Source organism: Ornithorhynchus anatinus, chromosome 9, assembly GCF_004115215.2.
Source record: "Ornithorhynchus anatinus isolate Pmale09 chromosome 9, mOrnAna1.pri.v4, whole genome shotgun sequence".
Classification (NCBI taxonomy): Eukaryota; Metazoa; Chordata; class Mammalia; order Monotremata; family Ornithorhynchidae; genus Ornithorhynchus; species Ornithorhynchus anatinus.
In genome coordinates this window covers 60,868,969-60,892,960 of record NC_041736.1, presented here as the reverse complement: position 1 = coordinate 60,892,960, position 23,992 = coordinate 60,868,969, and the positions used below count along the sequence as shown (strand labels likewise).

Below are 23,992 nucleotides of genomic sequence, written 5' to 3'. Positions count from 1 at the left end.
GGACGCACGTGGGTGTTTGTGTGTTTTGTTTGTTGGACAAGAAAGATTCTTTCTTCCACTTCCACTGCCTTTCCCCAACCAGCAAACTTTAGCCTCCGCCAGCAGGAACCGGCGGTCCATCACAATCCCGGCATTCTTCTCCGGAGGAGCCGGGACCCACCGGGGAACTGGGTTAATATGCACCTCTAAACTGTAAGCTCATTGTGGGCAGGGAATGTGTCTATTTATTGTTATATCGTACTCCCCCAAGCGCTTAGTATAGTGCTTTAAGCTCTCGATAAATGTGATTAAATGAATGAATTAATTAATCTATATTGGCAGCAAGAAAACAAGGACAGGACTCAAATGGAGAAGCAAGTCCTCTGAAGGGGGGGTGCTCTTGTGAGGCACAAGAAAGTAAAAAATGGGCCAGCAGGGCTCCCATAGAAGTGCTCCCACAGCAGTGCTCCACAGGAGTGCTTCCGCGGCAGTGCTCCACAGCCTGATCCCGGCCTGAGGATAGTCCAGCAGAAATCTGTGGGCAATGGGTGGAGAGGGAATGGTATTCACTCACCGCTACCCTCACACAAATTTGTGGTCCACCATCTGCCCCTCTGTCACACTGGCTCAGCCTCTCCTGTCTGCCTGATCCTTGCCAAATGGGAGACTTAGAGCTGTTGGCTAGGAGGCCCTCACCTTTCAATCAATCAACCAATCAATCATATTTATTAAGCCCTTACTGTGTGCAGAGCACTGTACGAAGTGCTTGGAAGAGTACACTATAGCAGAATTAATAAATATGTTCCCTGCCCATAACAAGGTTACAGTCTAGACTGTAGCTCTTTCCTTTACCACCCCATGGGGTGGGGCTGCTAGATTGTTTCCTCCCAAGAGCTCCCCACACCCAGGGCTCACCCCCATCTCTCTGCTTTCACCTCACTCACCTGTCTGCCCCAGATCTATTTTGATATTTTTAATTTTGTGACTTATGTGGTGGCCACTCCCCAAGCCCTTCCAGCCTGGTAATCCTCACTCCCAGGGCCGTAAAGTCAGGAGACGGAGACCAGACCGGGGGAAGCAAATGATGTGGAGGAGGAGGAAGAGGAGAAGGAGGACAGCGGCATGACCTAGTGGGTAGAGCACGGGCCTGGGAGTCAGAAGGACCTGGATTCTAATCCCGGCTCTGCCAGTTGTGTGCTGTATGACTTTAGGCAAGTCATTTCACTTCTTTGTACCTCAGTTACCTGATTTATAAAATGGGGATTAAGACTGTGAGCCCTATGTGGACCAGGGGCTGTGTCCAGCCTGATTAGCTTGTTGCTACTCCAGTGCTTAATATAGTGCCTGTTACGTAGTAAGCACTAAACAAATACCACACATTATTATTATTAGGAGGAGCAGCAAACAACAGAGGCAGGGGAGGATGAGAAAGTTGAGAAGGAGAAGGAGGGTTATGGGGCTTGAGTAAGAGAGGCCTCAGCTGAGAAGATCCGAAACAGTTCCCTACCCCTCCCCTTTCTTCTGCACCTTTGCTGCCACTTGTTCGTGCTCTCCTCCGTTCCTCCCGTCTGGCCCTGGACTTGTTCAGGAGCTACTAGCTAGGGAAGGACTAGGGGACTACCATTTGGGGAGGGGACTTGGGGGCTACTACTTGGTGGGGAGGAACCCAGAGGCTGCTAGGCAGGGTTGGCATAGCTGCGGTAGGGAGTTGAGGATTTGAGTCTTGCCAGGACTTGAGTCAGTCATACGAGACCTGTAGGGAGCCTATATTTCCCCGTCCTGAGGCAAGCGATGCCAGTCAGCCCCGGGGACAGTTGGGGGAATGGGCCCTGTGTTTATGTTGTATTTTCCCAAGCATCCAGTACACAGCACTGCACCTGGTGGATACTCAGTACACAGCCTCACCGCTCCTCTTAGATCAGGGTGAGTCATCAGACCCATAGAGAGGATTTACAAATAGTGGGAGCAGGCAGCAGCCCAAATCCCTCACCATGAAATTAGCCACCTGACGAGTAGAAGGGACATGTCAGCATGTCCCTGGGCAGAGGGTGGGAATACAGTGCAGAATATGATGATTATGATATAATATGAGAATGATAAGTGCTTAGTATAGTGCTTTGCACACGGTACACGCTCAATAAATATGAGTGAATGAATGAAAGAATGAATGAATGAGGATTCGATGAGAAGTAGTGTGGCCTAGTGGAAAGAGCAGTGGCCTGGGAGTCAGAGGACCTGAGTTCTAATCCTGACTTAACCACCACTTGCCTGCTGCATATCCTTGAACAAGTCATTTAACTTCTGTTCCTCATCAATTCAACTGTAAAATGGAGATTAATACTGTAAGCCTTTGCGGGACAGGGACTGTGTCCACCCCGATTATCTTGTATCTACCCTAGTGCTTAGTACTGGGCCACAGTGGGGTGGGGGTGCTCCTCCCAGCAGGAGGGGCAATAGGGCATTCCTGGGTAGAGAATGGGGGCTTTGGCTCTGAGTCATCCCCAGCAGGGGTTGAGATTTCCTCTGTGGGAGAACAGTTTGGGAAAACAGTCCTTGCGAAATGAAATGCTGGAAAACGCACCCGGATCGCTGCTTAGAAAGCCCGGGAGGCGACCAGCTTGTGGAGCGACTCGGTAGCCTCTGGGAAATCTCGGAAAAGCCAAAGCCGCCGCTCCCCTGCTGAGACCGTGGATTATATCCCGTTTCACGTCAGAGCAAATTTTCCTGGCTAAGTTTGAAAACCTCCTGAAAACAGCAATTAATAATGGAAAAGCCTGACAGAATCCTAAGTGGAGTGGCACAGGCGGTACTGCTATAATTATGCGCCTTGTGCACCGTGTGGACACGTAAACACATGGTAAAAGTACAGTGTGTGTGTGTGTGTGCGTGTGTGTGTGTCCAACCTCTTCTCCTCTTTCTCCTCCCTGTTTTGTGGTGGAGGGAGAGACAATGGGAAAATCTAAGAAACTGAACACACATACACACACACGAAAAACACACACATGTGCACGTGCACACACACACACATGCACACACACCTGACCAGGTTGCTCTTCTCTGGGATAGGAGTGTCACCATCCAGAGTGTCCCCTTTGAGTATGGAGGGCAGGTGTGTGTATGTGCGTGTTTGTGTATGTGAAGATTGAGCAGTGTGAGGTGCGAGTCCTGGGTGTCCATATTCTCGTCTAGTGCATTCATTCATTCAATTGTATTTATTGAGCACTTTCTGCTTGCAAAGCACTGTACTAAGTACTTGGGAGAGTACAATACAACAAACCAACGCAGTCCCTGCCCATAACGAGCTCACAGTCTAGAGGGGGAGACAGACATTAATATACATAAATAAATTACAGATATATGTATGTGCTGTGGGGATGGGAGGGAGGATGATTGAAGAGAGCAAGCACACCATCTGCACAGAAATTTCCCAGCTCTGCAGATCTAGGAGCATCTGTGTCCTGACACAAGTAGAGGCCTTAACCCTCTCCCTAACAAAAATACATACACACAGACACACACACCCATACAAACATGATGGGTTCGAATCCCAGCTCGGCCACTTGTCAGCTGTGTGACTGTGGGCAAGTCACTTAACTTCTCTGCGCCTCAGTTACCTCATCTGTAAAATGGGGATTAAGACCGTGAGCCCCACGTGGGACAACCTGATTCCCCTGTGTCTACCCCAGCGCTTAGAACAGTGCTCTGCATATAGTAAGCGCTTAACAAATACCAACATTATTATTATTATTATTATGTACCCAGAGGCACAGGCATGCTCATTCAAATCAATCAATCAATGGTATTTATTGAGCACCTACCATGTGCGGAGCGTTGCACTAAGCACTTGGAAGAGTACAGTAAAATCCCATCTCATTCACCACCTCCTTCCCTGATCAACTATTGTATCCCAATTCTGACAAACCCTTAGCCCCCTCCTCTCTTGCACCCATGTATTGATATATTTATGTTAATCCTCAGCAGTTGGAACATCTGCATATTCATTATTTCCACATCTATCTGCCCCAGTAGAGTAGAATCATCCTACATTTCTAGAGCTTGTGTTGTACTCAGTGCTCAGTTCAGTGCACTGCACTCAGGATGTGCTCAATAAATACCACGGCTACCGCTGCTACTTTGGAGACTCAGTGCAACGTTGGGAGAGAACGTTGGGAGAGAGGAGGTGGAAGCCAAGACCACCCCCCACATATCCATCCTCCCACCATCACAACCCCAAGACTTCCTCAGACACCAACTAAATTCTTTTCCAAAGACAAGAAAAAAATCCCTCTGGTGGCAAACCTGTGAAGCAGCATGGCCTAATGAGAAGATCACAAGTCAGGAGTCAGAGGACCGGGGTTCTCTTTCGGGCTCAGCCATTTGCCTGCTGTGTGATTTTGGGCAAGTCACTTCACTTCTCAGGGCCTCAGTGTCTTCATCTGTAAAATGGGGATATAATACCTTTTCTCCCTCCTACTTAAACTGTGAGCCCCGTGAGGACAGGGACTGTGTCTGAACTGAGTAACATATCTTCCCCAGTGTTTAGTATAGTAGTTGGCACTTTACAAGTACCCTGATCGTTATAAGCCTGAGGACATGGTGGTTGGCCCTCATTCTAGTTCTAGTGGCCTCATTCAGTCCCTACTTCACTCTACTGCCTGGGTCATTTTTCCACACAAATATTCAGTCCGCTTTTCCCCACTCCTCAAGAACCCGTAGTGGTTGCCCATCCACCTCTGCATCAAACAAAAACTTCTTACCATCAGCTATAAAGCATTCAATCACCTTGCCCCCTCCTACCTCATCTTACTACTCTCCTACTACAAACCAGTCCTCATACTTAGCTCCTTTAATGCCAGCCTACTCACTGTACCTTGATCTCATCTAACTCTCCACTGACCTCTCACCCGCATCCTGCCTCTGGCCTGCAGTGCCCTCCTCTCTTCATGTCCTATGTGCGATCGCTTTCCCCACCTTCAAAGCATTTTTGAAGGCACATCTCCTCCAAGAGGACTTCCCTGACCAAGCCCTCATTTCCTCTCTTCCCACTCCCTTCTGCATCATCCTGACCTACTCCTTTTATTCACCCCTCACCCACAACTCCACAGCACTTACGTATATATCCACAATTTCTTTATATTAAAGTCTGTCTTGCCCTCTAGCCTATAAACTCTTCGTGCATAGGGACCGTGTCTGCTATATTGTTGTGTTGTACTCTCCCAAGTGCTTAGTACAGTGTTCTGTACACACTAAACACTCAATAACTATGATTGATTGATTGATTGAAGCATGTGAGGCTGTAAGGAGCGGCTCTGCCGTAACGGTGACTATTGCCGTCAGTCTCAGTGAATTGGGAGCCAAGACCCCAGAGCCTTGTATCTGACAGTGCTGATAGAAAAGGGCTTAGAATGGTGAGGAAATCTGAGCCCCCCTGAAACTCTCTGAAAGGTATTGACAGGTATATCCTAGAGCAGGGCTTTATGGCCCGCTTTCACACCCAAAAGACTTTCAAGGTAAAATAACATTGGTAGGTGATAATTATTCAGTTTAGGAACAGTCTTAGTAGTTGTAATCAATCAATCAGTCATATGTATTGAGCACTTACTGTGTGCAGAGCACTCTACTAAGTGGTTGGGATAGTTCAGTGTAACCGAGTTGATAGAAATGTTCTCTGCCGATAAGGAGCTGTCCTTAGGAGTGCTCTTTCCACTGGGCCTTTCTGCTTCCCTACCCAAAAGCAGTGTGTCCCTGTGGAAAGGTAAAGACCTGGAAGTCAGAGGACCTGGGTTCTAATTCTGACTCCGAACTTGTCTGCTGTGTGACCTCGGGGCAAATCACTTCAGTTCTCTGGGCCTCAGTTGCCTCATCTGTTAAATTCATTCATTCATTCATTCAATAGTATTTATTGAGCGCTTACTATGTGCAGAGCACTGTACTAAGCACTTGGGATGAACAAGTCGGCAACAGATAGAGACAGTCCCTGCCGTTTGACGGGCTTACAGTCTAATCGGGGGAGATGGACAGACAAGAACAATGGCAATAAATAGAGTCAAGGGGAAGAACATCTCATAAAAGCAATGGCAACTAAATAGAATCAAGGCGATGTACAATTCATTAACAAAATAAATAGGGTAATGGAAATATATACAGTTGAGCGGACGGCTAAGACTTTGAGCCCCATATGAGACAAGTGCAATTTTAAAAAAAGAGCTCTGAGTCCAGAAGGGAAATCATTGAGCGTCCCCTGCTACACTGTACCATACTAAGTGCTTGGTAAGTACAAGGCAGAAAATGACATTCTTCCCTCTGACAAGAACCTTACAATCCAGTATGGAGAGGGATGATAAGCCCCTAAATCCATACCCCAAAAAGCACTTGGTCTCCCCACACAGTACTTATGTACAGGTCAATCGATGGCATTTATTGACTGTTTACTATATACATAGCACTGTACTAAGTGCTTGGAAGAATACAATGGAGTAGGTAGAAATATCCTTTCATTTGGTTGCTTCCCTTGCCTGTCATTTATTTTAATGTCTGTCTCCTCTACTTGATTTTAAAAGCTCCCCGAGGGCAAGGATAGTTTCTATTCACCCTGTTGTATCATCCTCTCCCAAACACTTAGTCCAGTGCTCTGCACACTGGAAGTGCTCAGTAAATACCATTGACTGACTGGCAGTTAGAGCTGGTCTCTGTGTGTGTGTGTGTGTGTGTGTGTGTATGAGTGTATGCTTGCATCATCAGTCCCTATTTATTGAGCATCCATAGGGCACATGGCACTATCTCGATTGTGCTCACACCAGAGTGAGGCAGTGGGCAGCAGGTGCCATCTCACAGCCTGGTGTCATGTTCGATGGATGGCACATGGTTCAGAGTGGCAGTGATGGGGGCTTCTGCACAGGACCCCATCCCCACCAGCCAAGCCAGGCCACACGGGGTCGCCTACCCCGTCTCACACGTGCACGTTCCCATCTTGTCATTGCAGGGACGAGCCTTGGTGATGGCGCCGCGCCGAGGAGACACCCTGGACCGGTTCTGCAGCCTAGCCAAGAAGGTCGGCCTGATCCTGCAAAGACATGAGAACTACGACCCACATATCTCCTCTGTCCATGCCGAGGTCAGTCCCCGCCGGGTCAGCGGCCACCCCTCCAAGAGGATTTGGCCTCTTCCGGGGGAGTGCTCTGGAGAATCAGGTCCCGGGGTGGGGTCCCAGTGGCTCCAGCTGGCCAACTGCCCAAGTGGCTGAGCCAGCTTTCCCCGGGGCCGACCCATGTTGGTCCCTATGGCCATTACACCCATCCTTTCTGTTCACCCGACTAATCTCTCCGTTCAGCGAGAACTCACCAGTTACCCCCAGCAGAAGCGGACTAGCCCCGGAAGAAGCGAGCGGTCAGCCCACGTTTCTGTTTTAATGAAAACCCTAGAGCTTGTAAGGAGGTTAAATGCTTAGCTGCGCCACAATAAATAGAAGGTGAATGTCTAATTGTATCATATCAAACCTTAAATCCTTATCTCCCCTTGCTTTGTGGCTGGGTCAGCTGGGGGTTGCAAGCGGCTAAATCTCATCCTGAATTTCACAGTTGTGGGGTTAGGCAGCAGATCGAGCCACTACAAGATTTAGGTCAAAAGCACTTATCTGGGAGAGATTTCTAAGCTTGCTTACATAAAGCCTCTGCTAGCTGTCTTTTCAGTGCTTTATAGGTGCAGGGGAGCCTCAGGATCTGAGAGGAAGGGGGCCCGCAGAAAACTTTTGCGGGAGCTTCCTGTTTATTAAGAGTCTCTCCTTGCCTCTTGGGGCAAGTTTATTCCCACAGCTGGTCTGGGAGCTCCGGTCTGGGGCAGAGTCTGGGGGCTTCCATCTAGGGGGTCCAGGGTGGGTTCTCCGGTCCAGGGGCTCTGTTTAGGATTTATGGCCCGGGGTAAGGTGCCGGGGGGAAGCATCCAGTCTGGGGGCACCAGTCTAGGGAAGGCCTGGGGATGCCGGTTTGGGAATCTCTGGTCTCGGGGCTCCAGTTGGGGAAAGGTCTGGGGGTTCTGATCTGGGAGCTCCAGTCTGGGGGCTCTGACCTGGGGGCATTGGTCTGGAATAACTGGTCTGGGGGCTCTGGTTCAGGGGTCCTGGGAGCTCTGAGCTGGGGGCCATAGTCTGGGACCTCCAATCTGGGGTCTCTGGTCAGGTATCTCCTGTTTCTGTGCTCTGGTCTGGGGTCTCTGGTCCCTTGGCATGTACCATTAGCACCAGTGGCATCTCACTTGGTCCCACTTCCCGGACCACTGGACCCTCCTAAGGCCTGAAAGAGCCCCTCCCCACCCCCAAATAAACAACATGTCAGAAAGCAAACAAAAAAAAAATCTCCTTAATGTCAAATCCAATGGTCTCTACTCCATCCTAATACTCCTCAACTTCTCGGCTGCCTTTGACATTGTGGAACACCCCCATCTCCTTGAAACACTGTCTACCCTTGATTTTAATGACACACTTCTCTTCTGGTTCTCCTCCTATCTCTGCGGCAGCTCACTCTCAGGCTCCTCTGCAGGCTCCTCATCTGCCTCCCATGCCTCTAATTGTGGGAGTCCCTCAGAGGTCAGTTCTGGTTCCTCTCTGTTCTCCACGTACAACCACTCCCTTGGAGAATTCATTCACTCTCACGGCTTCAACTACCATAGCTTTGTGGGTGATTCCCAAATTTACAACTCCAGCCCTGACCTCTCTCCTCTGCAGTCTTGCATTTCTTCCTATATTCAGGGCATCTTTATTTGTGTCACAGCGAATTCTCAAACTGTCCTAAACAGAACTTCTCACCTTCTCACCCAAAACCATTCCTCCCCAAGACTTTTCTGTCACTATAGACAGAACCACCATTCTCTCTGTCTCACAAGCCCATGAACTCGACATTATCTTCAACTCATTTCTCTTGTTCAAACCACATATTCATATTGTCACCAAATCCTGTCGGTTCTAATTTCACAACATCTTCAGAATCCACCCCTTCCTCTCCATCCAAACAGCCACTATGCTGATCCAAGCACTTATCATACCCTGCCTAGACTACTGCATCAGCCTCCTTACTGACATCCCTGCCTCCCCTCTCTCCCTTCTCTAATTCATACTTCACTCTGCTGCTTGGATCATTTTTCTATAAAGAATTAGTTCTGTGTCTCCCCACTCCCCCCAAACCTCCGCATCAAATAGAAACTCCTCAACATTGGCTTCGAGGGCAGGGAATGTGTTTACCATCTCTGTTATATCGTGCTCTTCCAAGTGCTTGGTACAGTGCTCTGCACACAGTAAATGCTGAATAAATAGGATCGGTTGATTGACTGATCGGCTTTAAAGGGCTCATTCAGCTGCCTGCCTCCTGTCTTATCTCCCTGATCTACTACTACAACCCAGTCTGCACAGTTCGCTCCTCTAACACCAACCTACTGTCTGTACCTCCATCTTGTCTATCTCACCACCGACCCCTTGTCCATGTCCCCCACTGGTCTGCAACTCCTCCCCCCTTCATATACAACAGACCACTGCCCTCTCCACCTTCAAAGCCCAATTAAAATCACATCTCCTCCAAGAAGCTTTCCATGACTAAACCCTCATTTCCCCTCTTCTTCCTCCCCTCTGCATTGCCTGTGCACTTGGATCTGTACCCCTTATTCTCTTGATATTCACCCCACCCAAGCTCCACAACATTTATGTAGTCTCCCTCTTTAGACTGCAGCCTCCTTGTGGACAGGGATTCTATCTACCAACTGTATTGTACTGTTATCTCCCAAGTGCTTAATAAAGTGCTCAACACAAGTAAGCACTCATTAAATACAGAGGGCAATGGAGCAGCAGATGAGGCGATGGAGTGGGCGAGGGGGAAATTGAGAGGTTGGGGGCAACGGAGCAGGTGAAACAGTGGAGCGGATAAAGTTACGGAAGGGGTTTGAGACTGGAGGGCAATGGAGCAGATGAGGCGATGGAGGGGACGACATGATGGGAAAAGGAACGCTGTGTCCGCACAGGGATGTGCGTAACTCCCCTTCTCTCTCCCCTTCTCACCCGTGTCCACTTGAACCTCGGTCCGAGGCTCGGCCATCTTCCCTGGAAGCGGAGGTGCAGCGTTTTCCTCCAGGCTCAATGTTATCCTCTTACCCCCACTGTTTGGGAATACAGCGGAACCAGCTGGAGTACTGTAAGACGCCTGATAATGCGGCTATTTTCTGCTGTCCCGTCTTAATCTTGTTACACAAATGGTTGTGAAGAGATTCATGAATTTTAATTTTGCCCTCCGTGTTAGAGCCCATGTCAGTCTTCTACAGCTGCCTTTGGAGTGGGGACAGAGGCTGGAGCTGGAGCTAAATGGGAGATGGGCTGGGGACTCAGCTGGGACTGAGCAGGGGGAATGGGATGAAGCTGAGCAAGAGCTGGGGAAGGGGCTGGGGGCTAAGCTGGGCGCTGGGGCTAGGAGCTTAGCTGGGGCCAAGATGGAACAGGGGGCTTCCCCTCCCCCACCCCAAATTGCAACCTTGGCCTGGTAGGGGGTTGGAAAGCCTCTAGAGAACAGCTGGTTGAGGTAGCCACCCTTGGAGCTGGCTGGTAATAATAATAATAATTGTATTTAAGTGCTTATTATGTGCCAAGCTCTGTTGTAAGCACTGAGTTAGATACAAGGTAATCAGGTTGTCCCACATGGGGCTCACAGTTTTAAGCCCCATTTTCCAGATGAGGTAACTGAGGCACAGAGAAGTTAAGTGGCTTGCCCAAGGTCACACAGCAGACTAGTGGCAAGGTCGGGTTTAGAACCCACATCCTCTGACTCCCAAACCTGTGCTCTTTCCACTAACCACGCTGGTATAGAATATAAGCTTGTCTCTAGACTACGATTGTTGTGGGCGGGGAATATGTCTATTTATTGTTATATTCTACTCTCCCAAGTGCCAAGTACAATGCTTTGCACCCAGTAAGTGCTCAGTAAATACAACTGAATGAATGAATGGTCCCTGTTGGCTTTACTCACTCCCCCCACCAGCGCCTGGCACAGCATGAGTGGGGTGCCGCTGCCAGGTGCCCACGATAATCAGAGCAGGGTGTGGGGTTGGGGGTCGGTTGAGCTGGGGCTGGAGCGAAGGGGAGATCCAGAGGCTCTAGGGATGGTGGGAGTCAGTATGCACACTTGCAATGGGCCTGGAAGTCTTGGGAACTCAACAGGGGTCTCACTGCCCAGAACTGGCTCTGGGGAGGTGGTGACTGAAAGGTGGGCAGGCAGACCCCTCAACCACCATGCAGCAAACACCCCGTGGCTAGAAAGAGAGTGAGTCTTAAGAACCGAGCCCTCCGGGGCCTGTTATCCAGCAGAGGCTTGAGCTCCTTCTTCCCTGTCAGAGGCCTGGGCTCTCCATCCCCCAATGACACCTGGCCCCAAGAAGCAGAATCGCCTAGTGGCTAAAGCATGGGCCTGGGGGTCAGAGGACCTGGGTTCTAATCCCAGCTCTGCCACCTGTTTGCTGTGTGACCTTCATTTCTCTCGGCCTGTTACCTCATCTGTAAAATGGGGATTAACACTGCAGGTGCCCACGTGGAACATGGACTGTGTCCAACATGATTAGTTGTATCTACCCCCAGCACTCAGTACAGTGCCTAGCATATAGTAAGGGCTGGACAAATACCATTTTTTTTTTAAAAACACAATTTAGAGCCACCAGCTCCCTGGTCATCATCATCATGGGAAAGAGCAGGGCACTGGAAGGTGAAACAGAATGGCTAGAGAAGCAGCATGGCTTAGTGGAAAGAGCCCGGGCTTGGGTGTCAGAGGATATAATAATAATAGCGGTATTTGTTAAGCACTTACTATGTGCAAAGCACTGTTCTAAGCGCTGGGGGGATACAAGCTGATCAGGATGTCCCTCGTGGGGCTCACAGTTTTAATCCCGATTTTACAGATGAGGTAACTGAGGCACAGAGAAGTTAAGTGACTTGCCCAAAGTCACACAGTTGGCAAGCGGCGGAGCCGGGATTAGAAGCCATGACTTCTGACTCCCAAGCCCCGGCTCTTTCCACTGAGCCATGCTGGTCTAATCCCAGCTCCATCACTTGCTGCTGTGTGACCTTGGACAAGTCACTTAACTTCTCTGTGCCTCAGTTACCTCATCTGCAAAACGGGGATTAAAACTGAGCACCAAGTGGGACAACCTGATTACCTTGTATCTACCCCAGCCCTTAGAACTGTGTTTGGCACGTAGTAAGCACTTAAAAAAATACCATAATTTTGCAGCATGGCTCAGTGGGAAGCATAATGGCTCAGTGGAAAGAGCCTGGGCTTCGGAGTCAGAGGTCATGAGTTCGACTCCCGGCTCCGCCACTTGTCAACTGTGTGATTGTGGGCAAGTCACTTCACTTCTCTGCGCCTCAGTTACCTCATCTGTAAAATGGGGATTAACTGTGAGCCTCACGTGGGACAACCTGATTACCCTGTATCTACCCCAGCGCTTAGAACAATGCTCTGCACATAGTAAGCGTTTAACAAATACCAACATTATTATATTCAGAACAGCCTGAGCCCCTCAGGTCCATTTTTGGGAAGTCCTGGGCCCCTCCACACCTGCCGCTGAATGTTCCCAGCGTTCCACTTGCCACTGATCCTTTGGAGGGTCCTGGGAATGGATGATTGAAAATCCAAAGTGAACGATTTCATAATGGATCCAAAGAAGTGAGCACTGCAGGACTAAGCACCTCCCAGCCGCTCATAATTATAACCAGTGTGTAGAATTTAGGGAGCCCATGCAGTTAGACTAGGCATAGGCAATATATAGAGCCATTGCATTTATAACAGATTTTTAGAATGTATACAGCTCTTGCAATTATCAGAGATTTATAGGATGTATAGAACCCATGCAGTCAGAGTGGATGTATAGAATATATAGATCCCACATAAATATAATGAATATGTGGAATGTATAGAACCCATACAACTATAATATATGAACCTCATGCAATTTTAACAGATGTATAGAACGTATAGAATCTCTGCAATTATAAAGCGCATTTCAATGTACTGGCAAGAGCCTGGGCTTGGGAGTCAGAGGACCTGGGTTCTAATCCCAGCCCCACCACTCACTGCTGGGTGACCTTGGGCAATTAACTTCTAAGTGCCTCAGTTACCTCATCTGTAAAGTGAGGATTCATTCCTACTCTCTCTTACTTAGATGAAGATTGCTGGGCCAACATTCTGGCTGGTGAGGAAATGGGGGGTTGGGATGAGGAAATGAGAGGTTGGGATTTTTCAATCCGGTTTTGAGGCCGAAAAGCAGTGCTGCTTAATGGAGAGAGCCCAGGCCTGGAAGTCAGAAGAACCAAAGTTCTAATTTCGGCTCTGTCACTTTTCTGCTGTGGGATCTTGGGCAAATCATTTCACTTCCCTGTGCCTCAGTTCCCTCATCTGTAAAAAGAGGGAACTCCGTGTGGATACGGACTGTGTCCAAACTGATTAGCTTAGTGCTTAGTACAGTGTCTGACACATAGTAAGCGCTTAACAAATATCATTTAAAGAAAGAGAGGCTGGCATAGCCTTCCTGCACCTGGGGGGTGCTGCCCCCTAACTCCTGAGAGAGAGCAGCCTAGCTTCTGAGGGGCCCGTGGTTCTGAGGGACATTCCCTGGGTAGTACAGCCACTGGTGAGCACTCATACCAGCTGTCCAAAGAGCCATGCTCTGCCAAGCCTCCAAGCAGCAGGGGCTGCGGGGATCCTGACTGATGGCCATGGGGCTCCTGATAGGTGTGGGGCTCCTGATGGCCCCAGGGCTCCTGATAAAAATCATAATAATTGTGGTATTTGTTAAGTGCTTACTATGTGCCAACCACTGTACTAAGCCCTGGGGTACAAGCAGATCATGTTGGACAGAGTCCCTGTCCTGTATGGTGTTAATCCCAGTGTTAATCCCAGTTTTACAGATGAGATAACTGAGCCCCAGAGAAGTATAGTGACTTGCTCAAGGCCACACAGCAGACAAGTGGCGGAGCTGGGATTAGAACCCATGACTTTCTGATTCCCAGGCCTGTACTCTATCCACTGCACCATCAGAGAACTGGGGCCTGCCTGCCCTCAAGTGTGCCCACAGGTGGTTTACACTCTTCCCCTCTAGACTGTAAGCTCTATACCCTGTGTCATGAACCTTCTCTGGCCTCAGGGCTACTGATGACTGCGGGCTCCTGATGAGCCTGGCACTCCCGATGGCCCTGGGGCTCATGACGGCCCCAGGCTCCTGACAGCCATGGAGCTCCTGTTGGTCACGGGCTCCTGATAGCCATGGGGCTGAAGGACCCAGGGGCCCAGGTCCATGGCACCGCACTCGGAGGGCTCACACTAGGCTTACTGGGCAGCTGATTAGTGCAGCCAGTCATTGGGAGCACAGAGTCGGCTCCAGTGGTTCAAGCCACAGCAGCTGGGGCACCGGGCATCCACTAACTACCCCATCGATCCCTGCAAGCACCCACTGTGCCTGGCACGACCCGCTGCTATGGCAGGAGATGGGCTGGGAACTGAGAAGCAGGCCCCATCCAGGTTGGGGAGGGTGGGGGGATCTTTGCCTCATCTCTGCCACAAGTCATGCCCGCCAAAAATGGTCTGCCGGCCTCCCCTGACTTTTCCATTCTTGGTTCTATTTCCAGCTGAAAGCCGGATGCCGGGGCATCTACGAGGAAAACCTCCACTATCCACTTCTCGTGATTTTAACCAAGCCGGGCTAGGGGCACCAAAGAGCGAGAGGAGGGAGGACAACTGCTGAGTGGATCGGGAGGGGGTTTGTATGCCCCTGAGGAGACGCATCTGGTGAGGAGATTCCCCACCAGCCCACTGACCACCGACTGACCGCTGACCGCAGGAAGCTCTGGGCCTCTCACTGTCTTCGCCTCTGTGGACACTGTTCTACTGTCACGATTCTCCCCCTCCCCAGCCACATCGCCAGACCCTGCGATCCCTCCCCCAAACTCCTCGGACACAGCCTGGTCTTCCCACCAGCCTTCCTAGGACAAGCAGCTCTTCCTGCTCCCATTGGCTTTGTTTGCATTTAAAAACTCCTCAAGGGCCGATCTCTCAGCTACCTCCGTTCTCTGTCTCCCAAGTGCTTTCGCTGGTGGGTGGATTTGGTTTTATTTTCACGTTTTACATTTGTCTGTTTCCTGAGATGTGGAAAGCCGCCAACATCAGGCAGCCCCCTCCCTCCCTCTCCACCCCCACCGGAGAAGCGTGTCTGTCTGTCTGCCTATCCCTGACCACCTCGAATGTGGCCGATTAAACCTGCTGGAGGCAGAGCTCAACCCTCATCCCGGCAGCGTCGGCGGGGCTTTCCGAGGACGGGAAAGAAATGACTTCCTCAGACAAAAGCCTCATAAACTGACCATTTGTCCCTCGGCCACAATACGTCCCCCCCGCCCCCAGCTCCACCTCTCCAATTATGTGTGATTAGTCTCAGTATGTTGTGTCAAGAACAGGGAGTGTGCTGAGTGCTTATTATCTGTTTAGGTCCGAGAAGAGCACATTTAGGCCCTGACTATGAATGAAAAGAGCTTTTATCCGGCCTAAAATCGAGCCTCAACCACTCTCCAGCCCCGAGACCGCCAGCCCCTGGCCCGAGAAATTCTCAGCAACCGGGGACTCCACCGCATTGCAGAGAAGAGATTTTATAACCCCGGTCGCACGGTGATCTCATTGAAATTGAGAGAATCCGGTTGTTCGCGGCGACTCGAGTGCAAAGCCAGCACCTAACAGAGCCAGCAAGGGTGGCCAAAGCAGGTTTCTCCCTGCACATTCTTCGGCAGAATGGCATCCCGCTCCCCGGTCTTCCTGCGCTCCCAGAATGCTCGATGCGTTTAGCATGACCCGGGACAGGGTGCCGCACTTGGTTTTGTGACCAAGACAGCTATGAGGCCAGAAGCATCTCTCCTTGCTTCCACACTCCGCGCCACATTAAACCAACTTAGCGCAAGAGGACACCCCCACTGACACCTCCCCCTCCCCACTGCGGTTTCCACTCCTCACCCAGCAAACCCCTCACCGATGATCCTCACCAATGATCTGTGAGCTTATCCTGGCGTTGGGCTAAGAACACCTAGGTGGCTCCTGGAAGGTGGAGGTCAAGCTGCAGTTAGATCACACATTTCCGCCTCACAAAAACTTGAATTGCTATAGCAAGTGATGGGCTAACATCACAATAACAGTAATTTATTCCTCTTTGGATAAAGCAGCAGTCGACTCTCAGCGTCAGATAAAGACCAGAGGCCATTTAGCTCAGTGGTTTGGTGAGGGCAGTTTATTTCTGAGCCGGTTTTAGGGCTTCTGCTCCAAATGAATATTTTCCCTGTAAAAATCAGAAGAATTGGGTGGTGGGGTAGGGAGATTTACTGCAGAGACCTATGGAGAAAGAGCAAAAGCAATATTTCCACATTGAGTCACAGTGCAAACCTGACACAGACAAAGGAAAGCCGCCAAGCCTGTGGGGAAGGGGCTCCTCTTCCACTTCCATCCAATAGTTGGGTTGGGAGACCAAGGCCCACCCACACATCCCCCGCGCAGGGAAATCCAGGAGCGGGCAGGACCTGAGTCTGAGTGCATGCTTGGCAGCCAAGGAAATGCACATCTCTCTCTCTGGGAAGATGGGATCTCCAAATCAGGGGCCAGCGACCATCTGGCCAATGCCTTTTGCCCTGGGTGCGGGACCACAGGAACCTGCCAGGAAGGTGGGCAGCCTGGGCCTCCCTGGACGGCCCCGGCCAGTGGGCAGAATTGTATCGGCAGAGGCATCCAAATCGGGTGCCAAGTAAAATCCTGACGGAATCACGGACAGTGAAAGGGTCTGCGGCCGGGTTCTCCCCAGGACCCGGGCTCAGGGAAGGGCAGGGCCGTGGGGACTGGGGTGGGGATGTTTTGGGTGCTCTCTGGGAAGGCGAGTGGGAAGCTGTTGCCATTCTAACAAAACGGTCCGCTTTTGTCAAGGCCATGGAGGAAAAGTTCAGGGTTAACGTGCTGTTGATGGTTTCCTGTCCTCACTGGGTGATGAGAAGAAACTATTTCTGGGCATCAGGGCAGAAAGTACCGGCATGGTCAGTCTCCCTGGAAGGCTCTTTGAGGCCGTGAGATCTCTGCAGCCCAGGGGTACGGTGGGCAGGACAGCTGGACTGCAGAGAAGCCCCCACTGGCTCCAAGTGCCAGCCAGGTCCGCCACTGCGGATGAAGGCCGGGCCCCGGGCAGGGGCAGTGCAGGCTCTGGCCCCTCCTTTGTCTTCCTAACCGGAATCTTCAGGCGAAGGCCAGAGGCGGAGCCACCTCCCCAAGGAACCCTCGGGAACCCAGCCGGCGGCGGGGAAGCCGCTCTCCGGAGTTGGTTATGCCAAATGCCTTTGATTTTCAGCAAGGAGAAGGCGGCAAACTGGGACCTAAGTGTTCGAAACAACCAACTGAAAGGGTGATGCTATTTTGTAGAAATTGTGTATTTTGTTGATTCTTGCGCTGAGCCTGAAAACACAGCTGCCATTAAGGAAGGGTAATTTCCAGGGTGGGTTTTCAGGGAAAATTTGTCGGGCCGTAAAAGCTCTCCAGGCCAGTTGCATGGGCGCGTTGGAGGGGAGCGGCTTCCCCCCAGGGCCGGGCGGGGGCGGGCCCGGGCCTGCGGAGGGAGGACCTGTTGAATCGGACTGGACGGTCTAGCGGTTGAGCGGGTGAATAGAAGGATTAGCCCCCTCCCGGGTCCTGGATCTGTGACCAGGTGTCTGCCCCAAACTAGTTAACGGCTGCAGACAGATTGGAGTGTCTGGGTCTCTCACCAGCCAGGAGCGCTGTCGTTGCCGAGCAGCAGAATGGATCCTACCTGCCTCCGACAGCGCCCCCGGCCTCCAGCCTCTGACCCCCTCTCCACACCTGGGATTCCTTTGTGCCAGCTCACCCCAGCCCGCCCAGCCTTCGGCCCACGAAGCCCCCAACCCACCTGGGAGTAGCAGCAGCCATATATACTGAGCACTCGCTTGGTGCACTGTGCTGGACCCAGTTGTAGTGGTGGTAATATTTATTAAACTGTTATTGAGTGCAGAGCACTGCCCTAAGCACTAGGAAGGATACACAGGTGGGAATTCGGCACAGTCCCTCACCCTCAAGGGAATCACAGGTGCTTGGGCAGTGTAGAATAATGAAGCTACACATTCCGTGCCCACAAGGATCTTCCCCTCTAATCTCTGTCCCTCAGGCAGCCCAGCCCCCAGATTCCTGGCCAGGACCGGGCCATCCTCAGAGTTGAACAATTCCCTGTCCACCACTCTGGACAGTGGAACAAGGAGTCCTTGGAGGATGGGATCAGCCTCCAGCAGCAGGAATGGAGGTGGAAAAGCTACCAGTGATTGGATTTGTGGAGGCGGGCCACAGCCTCCCCCAAGATAAGCATTCCTGGCTCCGGAGATGGGTGAATCCAGGGATTCATCCAGAGTCAGATCTCAGGAGTCGGAGCCACAGGGCAAGAGGGGTCGGCCCCTAGGCCGACTGGCGTTTCCAGGTCAGGGAGCATCCCCTAGGAACAGGGCAAGAGCCGAGTCAACCGCACTGCATGTTGCGGGGCTGCCGCTTCTTCCAAAATCTGAGGTTGCCTCGGAGGGCAGCTGGCCTGGAGGATCGGTCCATGCCGGGGGGTGGGGACGGGGGACACGCACACACACACTACCACCACTACGCCCTCCCCGCCCCCTCCCAGGAGGCGGCCTGGGCACCCGAGAGCTGGGAAATGTCCTTACGCTAGCGAGCAGGGACGGAAGCCGGTTGGCAGCGGGAGAGTCAACAGTTAACCGAGTCTCCGAAGCGGGTCTAGACAGCCGCTGTGTATTGGAAACCGTGCCACTGAAGATGGCTTGGTATTGCAAACTGAGGAAGAAAATTGTTTTTAATTAGCACCTTCATAAGAACTGCTGATTAATACTGTTTTGTTTGGTGAAAAGCTTTCAGCTGAGTAATTTGTCCAGCCATTACAACAGTTTTGTTAGCGCAGGGACTCCTGTGGTTAAACACAAACAGCGGATGATAATGGTGGAAGATGAGTTTGTCATGTAACAATTTACCTTATTGAAAAAAGCTTTATATAAAACCCAATACAGTAGGGACCAGCCGAAATCACATATTTTAAATCCTTCCCAAATTGCAGTGTGCTGTGTTGGTGGTTTTCGGGACTAGAAGCAGATTTTATATCATTTATAAAATTATATACACAATTTAAAAGTGGCAGAGCGTGGACGGTCCATGCCGTCGGAGCGGCCCGCTCCAGGGCAGCCAAGGGGGCCTGTCGGCAAACACCACCCACCTCCCTAAGGAGGCTGGGATACTGGATCCGGATTAAGCTCGGGATTCAGCCAGGGGGTGCTCGGACTGGGATTTCCATGCCTGCAATCTCTAACGAAGGAACGCTCTCACCCTCTCTTCCTCTCCCTCCCTGTCTCTGATTGTCTCTCCCTCTCCCTGTCTGTCTGCCTGTCTCTCCCCCCTTTCCTCAGTCCCTCTCCCTATCTGCCTCTCTCTGTCTCTTCGTCTGTCTCCATCACAGGGGGACAGGAGTGAGGGGCCCAACCCGGCTCTTTCTGGGGGAACGTCTTTTTCCTGGCCAAAAGAAGAGAAACAGCATGGCCTAGTGGATAGAACTCAGGTCCGGGAGTCAGAAGGGCCTGGGTTCTAATCCTGGCTCTGCCAGTCATCTACTGGATGACCTTGGGCGAGTCGCTTCACTTCTCGGTGCCTCAGTTACCTCATCTGTAAAATGGGGATTAAGACTGTGAGCCCCATGTGGGACAGGGACTGTGTCCAACCTAATTAGCTTGTATCTATCCCAGTACTTAGAGCAGTGCTTGACACATAGGAAGTGTTTAACAGATACGGTTATTATTATTAACATCATTATTATTAAAAAGCTAAGCCATTTGCACCTGGGGGTCCACTTTGCCCACCCCAGAGATGTGGAGGTGTGTGTGTGCGAGGAGGAGACAGGGACTTTCTCCCCCCAAACCCGAACCCTTTGCCAGAAGATTTACATCCAGATATCCCCATGAGCTCAGGCGGCCGATGGCACGGTACGGGATTGGAGGATCCTGATTGAGCAGTTTGGTTTTTTTTTTTTTCCAGCAGGCCTTTGGGGTAATAACAAGGGTTAAGGCTCACGGCAGTGCCAAATAAGCTTTAGACAGCATAATAGTCTGCAAAGAAAAGCCTCCGAGCACTAATGTGAAAGAAGAGCTGTCCACCACATGCAGCAAAAATCACCAAAGGTCATTTCATGGTAGCAATTGTGACATAAAATTGGTGGCCAATGCTACATGTCTAATACTGAGCACAGCTTTCTAAATGCTGAGCTCCTAGCGATGGCTGTCATTAAGTGCTTTCATCATAATAAACTTTAAACTGTTGGCTTTATGAACCGCCAGGCAGCTTCAGCTGTTCCCGGCCTGGTGCTTGCGGGGCTGTAAGTGTGACAAGACCCATTAGGAATTGCAACCATGTTTCAAGCGTACTTGGCTTCCCCACTCCCGGGGTGATTGCTGCTTATTAAACGGCATCTGGGAAGATTTTCCGCTGGCAATCTCGGACCGAGAGCTTTTTTGGGCTTTGACCTGCATTTCCTCCGAGACTTTCTCTGAGGAGTTTTTATAAGAGCAAAACTCCAGAGGATTTATAGCCACTTCTGATTAATACCTTTTCAGTTTTTCTAGCAACTCTCCCACTGCTCCTGCATCGAGAAAAGCTTTCATTGTTCCTAAGGTGCTTATTTGTGACCTTTTCTCTGCTTTCTGATTCCCTCTAACGCGCTCTCACTGAAACCTTCGGTGTGTAACCAAGACAGTTGTTGAAGTTCTTACAGTTCTAACGGGAGAAAGAGGGAGAGCTTTTACATTTGGCATAAAAAACCACTAAATAAGAAAAGAGACGAACACTATACTAATAAATGCGGGCGAGTGATTCCTCCCCTGAAAATCTCAATGTCACATCCACGGCCACCCTCTATCCTCACACCCTCCCTGGAAGCCTAAGTTGCATTCAGGACCCCGGCCTTTGGGATGTCAGGGTTCTGGACCCATTTCCTCCTGGGAAATTGCTGCCACCCCCATGAGCCCACCTGGCTCCTGGGCCACAAACCTGCCCTCTGGGGCTGAGTTGTGGGGAGGGGGGAGGCCTTGGCGTCGGGGGCCTGTGGAGGCAGGGATTCTGTGGACACACAGTCTGGCCCACCCAGGGGGCCCTTGTGGTCCCATCTGGAGAAGGCTCCACCTTTTCCATTACCCTCAGCGACCAACTCCAACCAGCTACAACCTTCCTTGGCCGAGCCCTGCTCTTAATGCTCTTATTAGTGCTCCTTTTCCTTCAGAGAGCATTTAGGTGGCTGTCTCAGGTGGGGACCATTACCCAACTAAATTGCTCATCTTGGGGGGGAGGGTGTTTCCAGCAGGTACATCAGTGCTCCAGGGATTGTGGGTAGAGCTGATTTCTGACTGGCAGGAGCACCCCCAGGAACGGCAAAGATCTGCTGACAGGCTAGGCCCATCCTGTGACTCCTGCCTTCCACAGGCTGGTGCCGCCGGATGCTATGTTAGTGTCGGGTCTCAAAGGGATGGGCTGTGATGAAATGCCCCAGAGCAATGGCAGGGAAGGAAAAATGTAATGGGGTGCATAGGAATGGGTTCTAGGATAATAATAATAATTGTAGCATTTGTTAAGCACTTACTGTGTGCTAAGTACTGTACTAAGCACTCGCGTGGATACAAAGCAAATCGAGTTCGACACAGTCCCTGTCCCACATGGGGCTCAGTGTCTTAATCCACATTTTACAGATGAGGTAACTGAGGCACAGAGAAGTGATCAGCTGTCTCATCAATCAATCAGTAGCATTTATAGAGTGCTTATTATGTATGGAGCGCTGTAGTAAGCACTTGGGATAATACATTACAACAGAATGAGCAGACACATTCCCTACCCATAACGAGCTAAGGCAGTGAGGCTCATTTTGACAAGGCTGGCCAAGGTTGGCAGACTCTGGGCACTGGGTCATTGGTGGCACCACCCAATGGTGGTAATGTGGGTGTGACTGTGAGTGCTGAACACTGAGCCAAGGGCCTCACATTCCTCCTCTGGGAAATGGGAGAAAAGTTCCTGCCTCTCCATCCAGCCCTCCCAAGGCAGCTAGAAAGCTAAGCAGAGAAGGCAGAAGCAAAAGCCCTTGAGGGGCAAAAGCATCAGGAATAGCCAAGGTGCTGTCTGGCAAGCCCAGGTAGGGTTGAGGAGACCGAGGCCTCCTCTATGCTCTACTTTCCCAGAGGGCCCTGTGATGGATGTCGAGTGGCCCCGTCCTGAGCTCTTGGCCAGTGCCCGATCCAGGTCACGGGGTTGCCTGGAACTCGGGGGAAGGTAAATGGGCCCCCAAAACTTGGTCCGGGGCCATGCGTCCCCTTCTCCTGGCAGTGCCCCTTCCAGGCCTCCCAAGTGCCCTGGCGGTGGTGGGCTGACCCCTGGCATTCCCAGGCTCAGGATCAGATCTCTAGAGAGTGACATCAGGCAGTGGTCCAAGGGGAGAGGGAGGGAGAGGGATGGGAGAGAGGTGGGAAAAAGGCAGAGAAAGTGTCTTTGGTGGGGAAGTGGATGAGGCTTGCAATTCTGCCTTGCCCGGGGCTGGGGCATGGAGGGGGGCCTGTTCTGGTGGAAGCAATTTGGCCACCATCTTGGTGGCATAAATAGGCATCTTGAGGGGCTGACTCATATCTCTTCATAACCAACAGACCACCTTCAAAGCCTTATCGAAGCCACATCTCCTCCAAGAGGTCTTCCCTGTCTAAGCCTTCATTTCTTCTTCTCCCACACCCTTCTGCATTGCCCTGATTTGTTCCCTTTATTTACCCCTCCCTCAGCCCCACATCACTTATCTTCATATCTGCAATTTCATTTATTTAAATAAATGTCTGTCTCCCCCTCTAGACTGTAACCTTGTGGACAGCAGGGAACACGGCTACCGACTCTATTATATTGTACTCTCCTAAGCGCTTAGTCTAGTACTCTGCACAGAGTAAGCACTCAATAAATACAATTGATTGATTGATTGATTGTCAGTCAAGAGATTGGAGGTTCAAGTCTGTACTGGCTTAAAAGTAGCTGCAGAGTTCAGAGGGGATAAGTCAGGTCCACGGACAAGTAGTCTGTGCTGGTTCTCTGGAGGGAGAATCAGAGGTGGGTAGATGGGGAGAGTAAAGGGAGTAAATGGTTCATACTGGTCCCTGGGGGAGAAGCAGCGTGGCTCAGTGGAAAGAGCATGGGCTTTGGAGTCAGGACTCATGAGTTCGAATCCCAGCTCTGCCACTTGTTGGCTGTGTGACTGTGGGCAAGTCACTTAACTTCTCTGTGCCTCAGTTCCCTCATCTGTAAAATGGGGATTAAGACTGTGAGCCCCACGTGGGACAACCTGATTCCCCTATGTCTACCCCAGCGCTTAGAACAGTGCTCGGCACATAGTAAGCGCTTAACAAATACCAACATTATTATTATTAATTAGGAATGGAAAGGGGAGAGTCGGGGGGTGGATAGTTCATGCTGGATCGCTGGGGGAGAGTAGGGGATGGAGAGGGGAAAATTAGGGGTGATGGATGGTCTGGGTTGGTTCACTGACGTAGAATCAGAGATGGAGAGGGGAGAATCGGGGATGGTCCATAAAAAAAAAAGGGATGAAGAGGCGAGAATTAGGGAATCAGGAGTGTGACATAGTCCGTGCTAGGTCACTGGGGAGAGTCAGGGATGGAGAGAAGAATGTTAGGGCTGTTGGATGGTCCATCCTGCATCACAATAGATATTTCTCTTTCCTCTCCAAGCTTCGGTGGCGATCTGAGGTCTCTCACCCTTCTGTGCTTGTTGAGACGGTGCCAACCTGCTTTTGAACTTGGGAAGCCTGACTTGAACTTCACAAGGGAAAAGGATTCTGGGGCTTCAGGTGCTGGGGCAGGGGATTGGGAAGGTCACTGTACTTGGCTCTCATGGGCTGA

General features: G+C 51.0%; 1 protein-coding gene across 1 annotated transcript in view; it reads left to right on the top strand.

The window, feature by feature from the left end:
* CAMKMT (calmodulin-lysine N-methyltransferase) overlaps positions 1-15,054 on the top strand; it is a 215,968-nt gene extending 200,914 nt beyond the window's left edge. Inside the window, exons 10-11 of the mRNA XM_029072444.2 lie at positions 6,962-7,093; positions 14,624-15,054. Of these exons, the coding sequence (XP_028928277.1) occupies positions 6,962-7,093; positions 14,624-14,701 (210 nt within the window). The 3' untranslated portion in view covers positions 14,702-15,054. The remainder of the gene's footprint in view (positions 1-6,961; positions 7,094-14,623) is intronic.
* Positions 15,055-23,992: the final 8,938 nt, after the last annotated feature.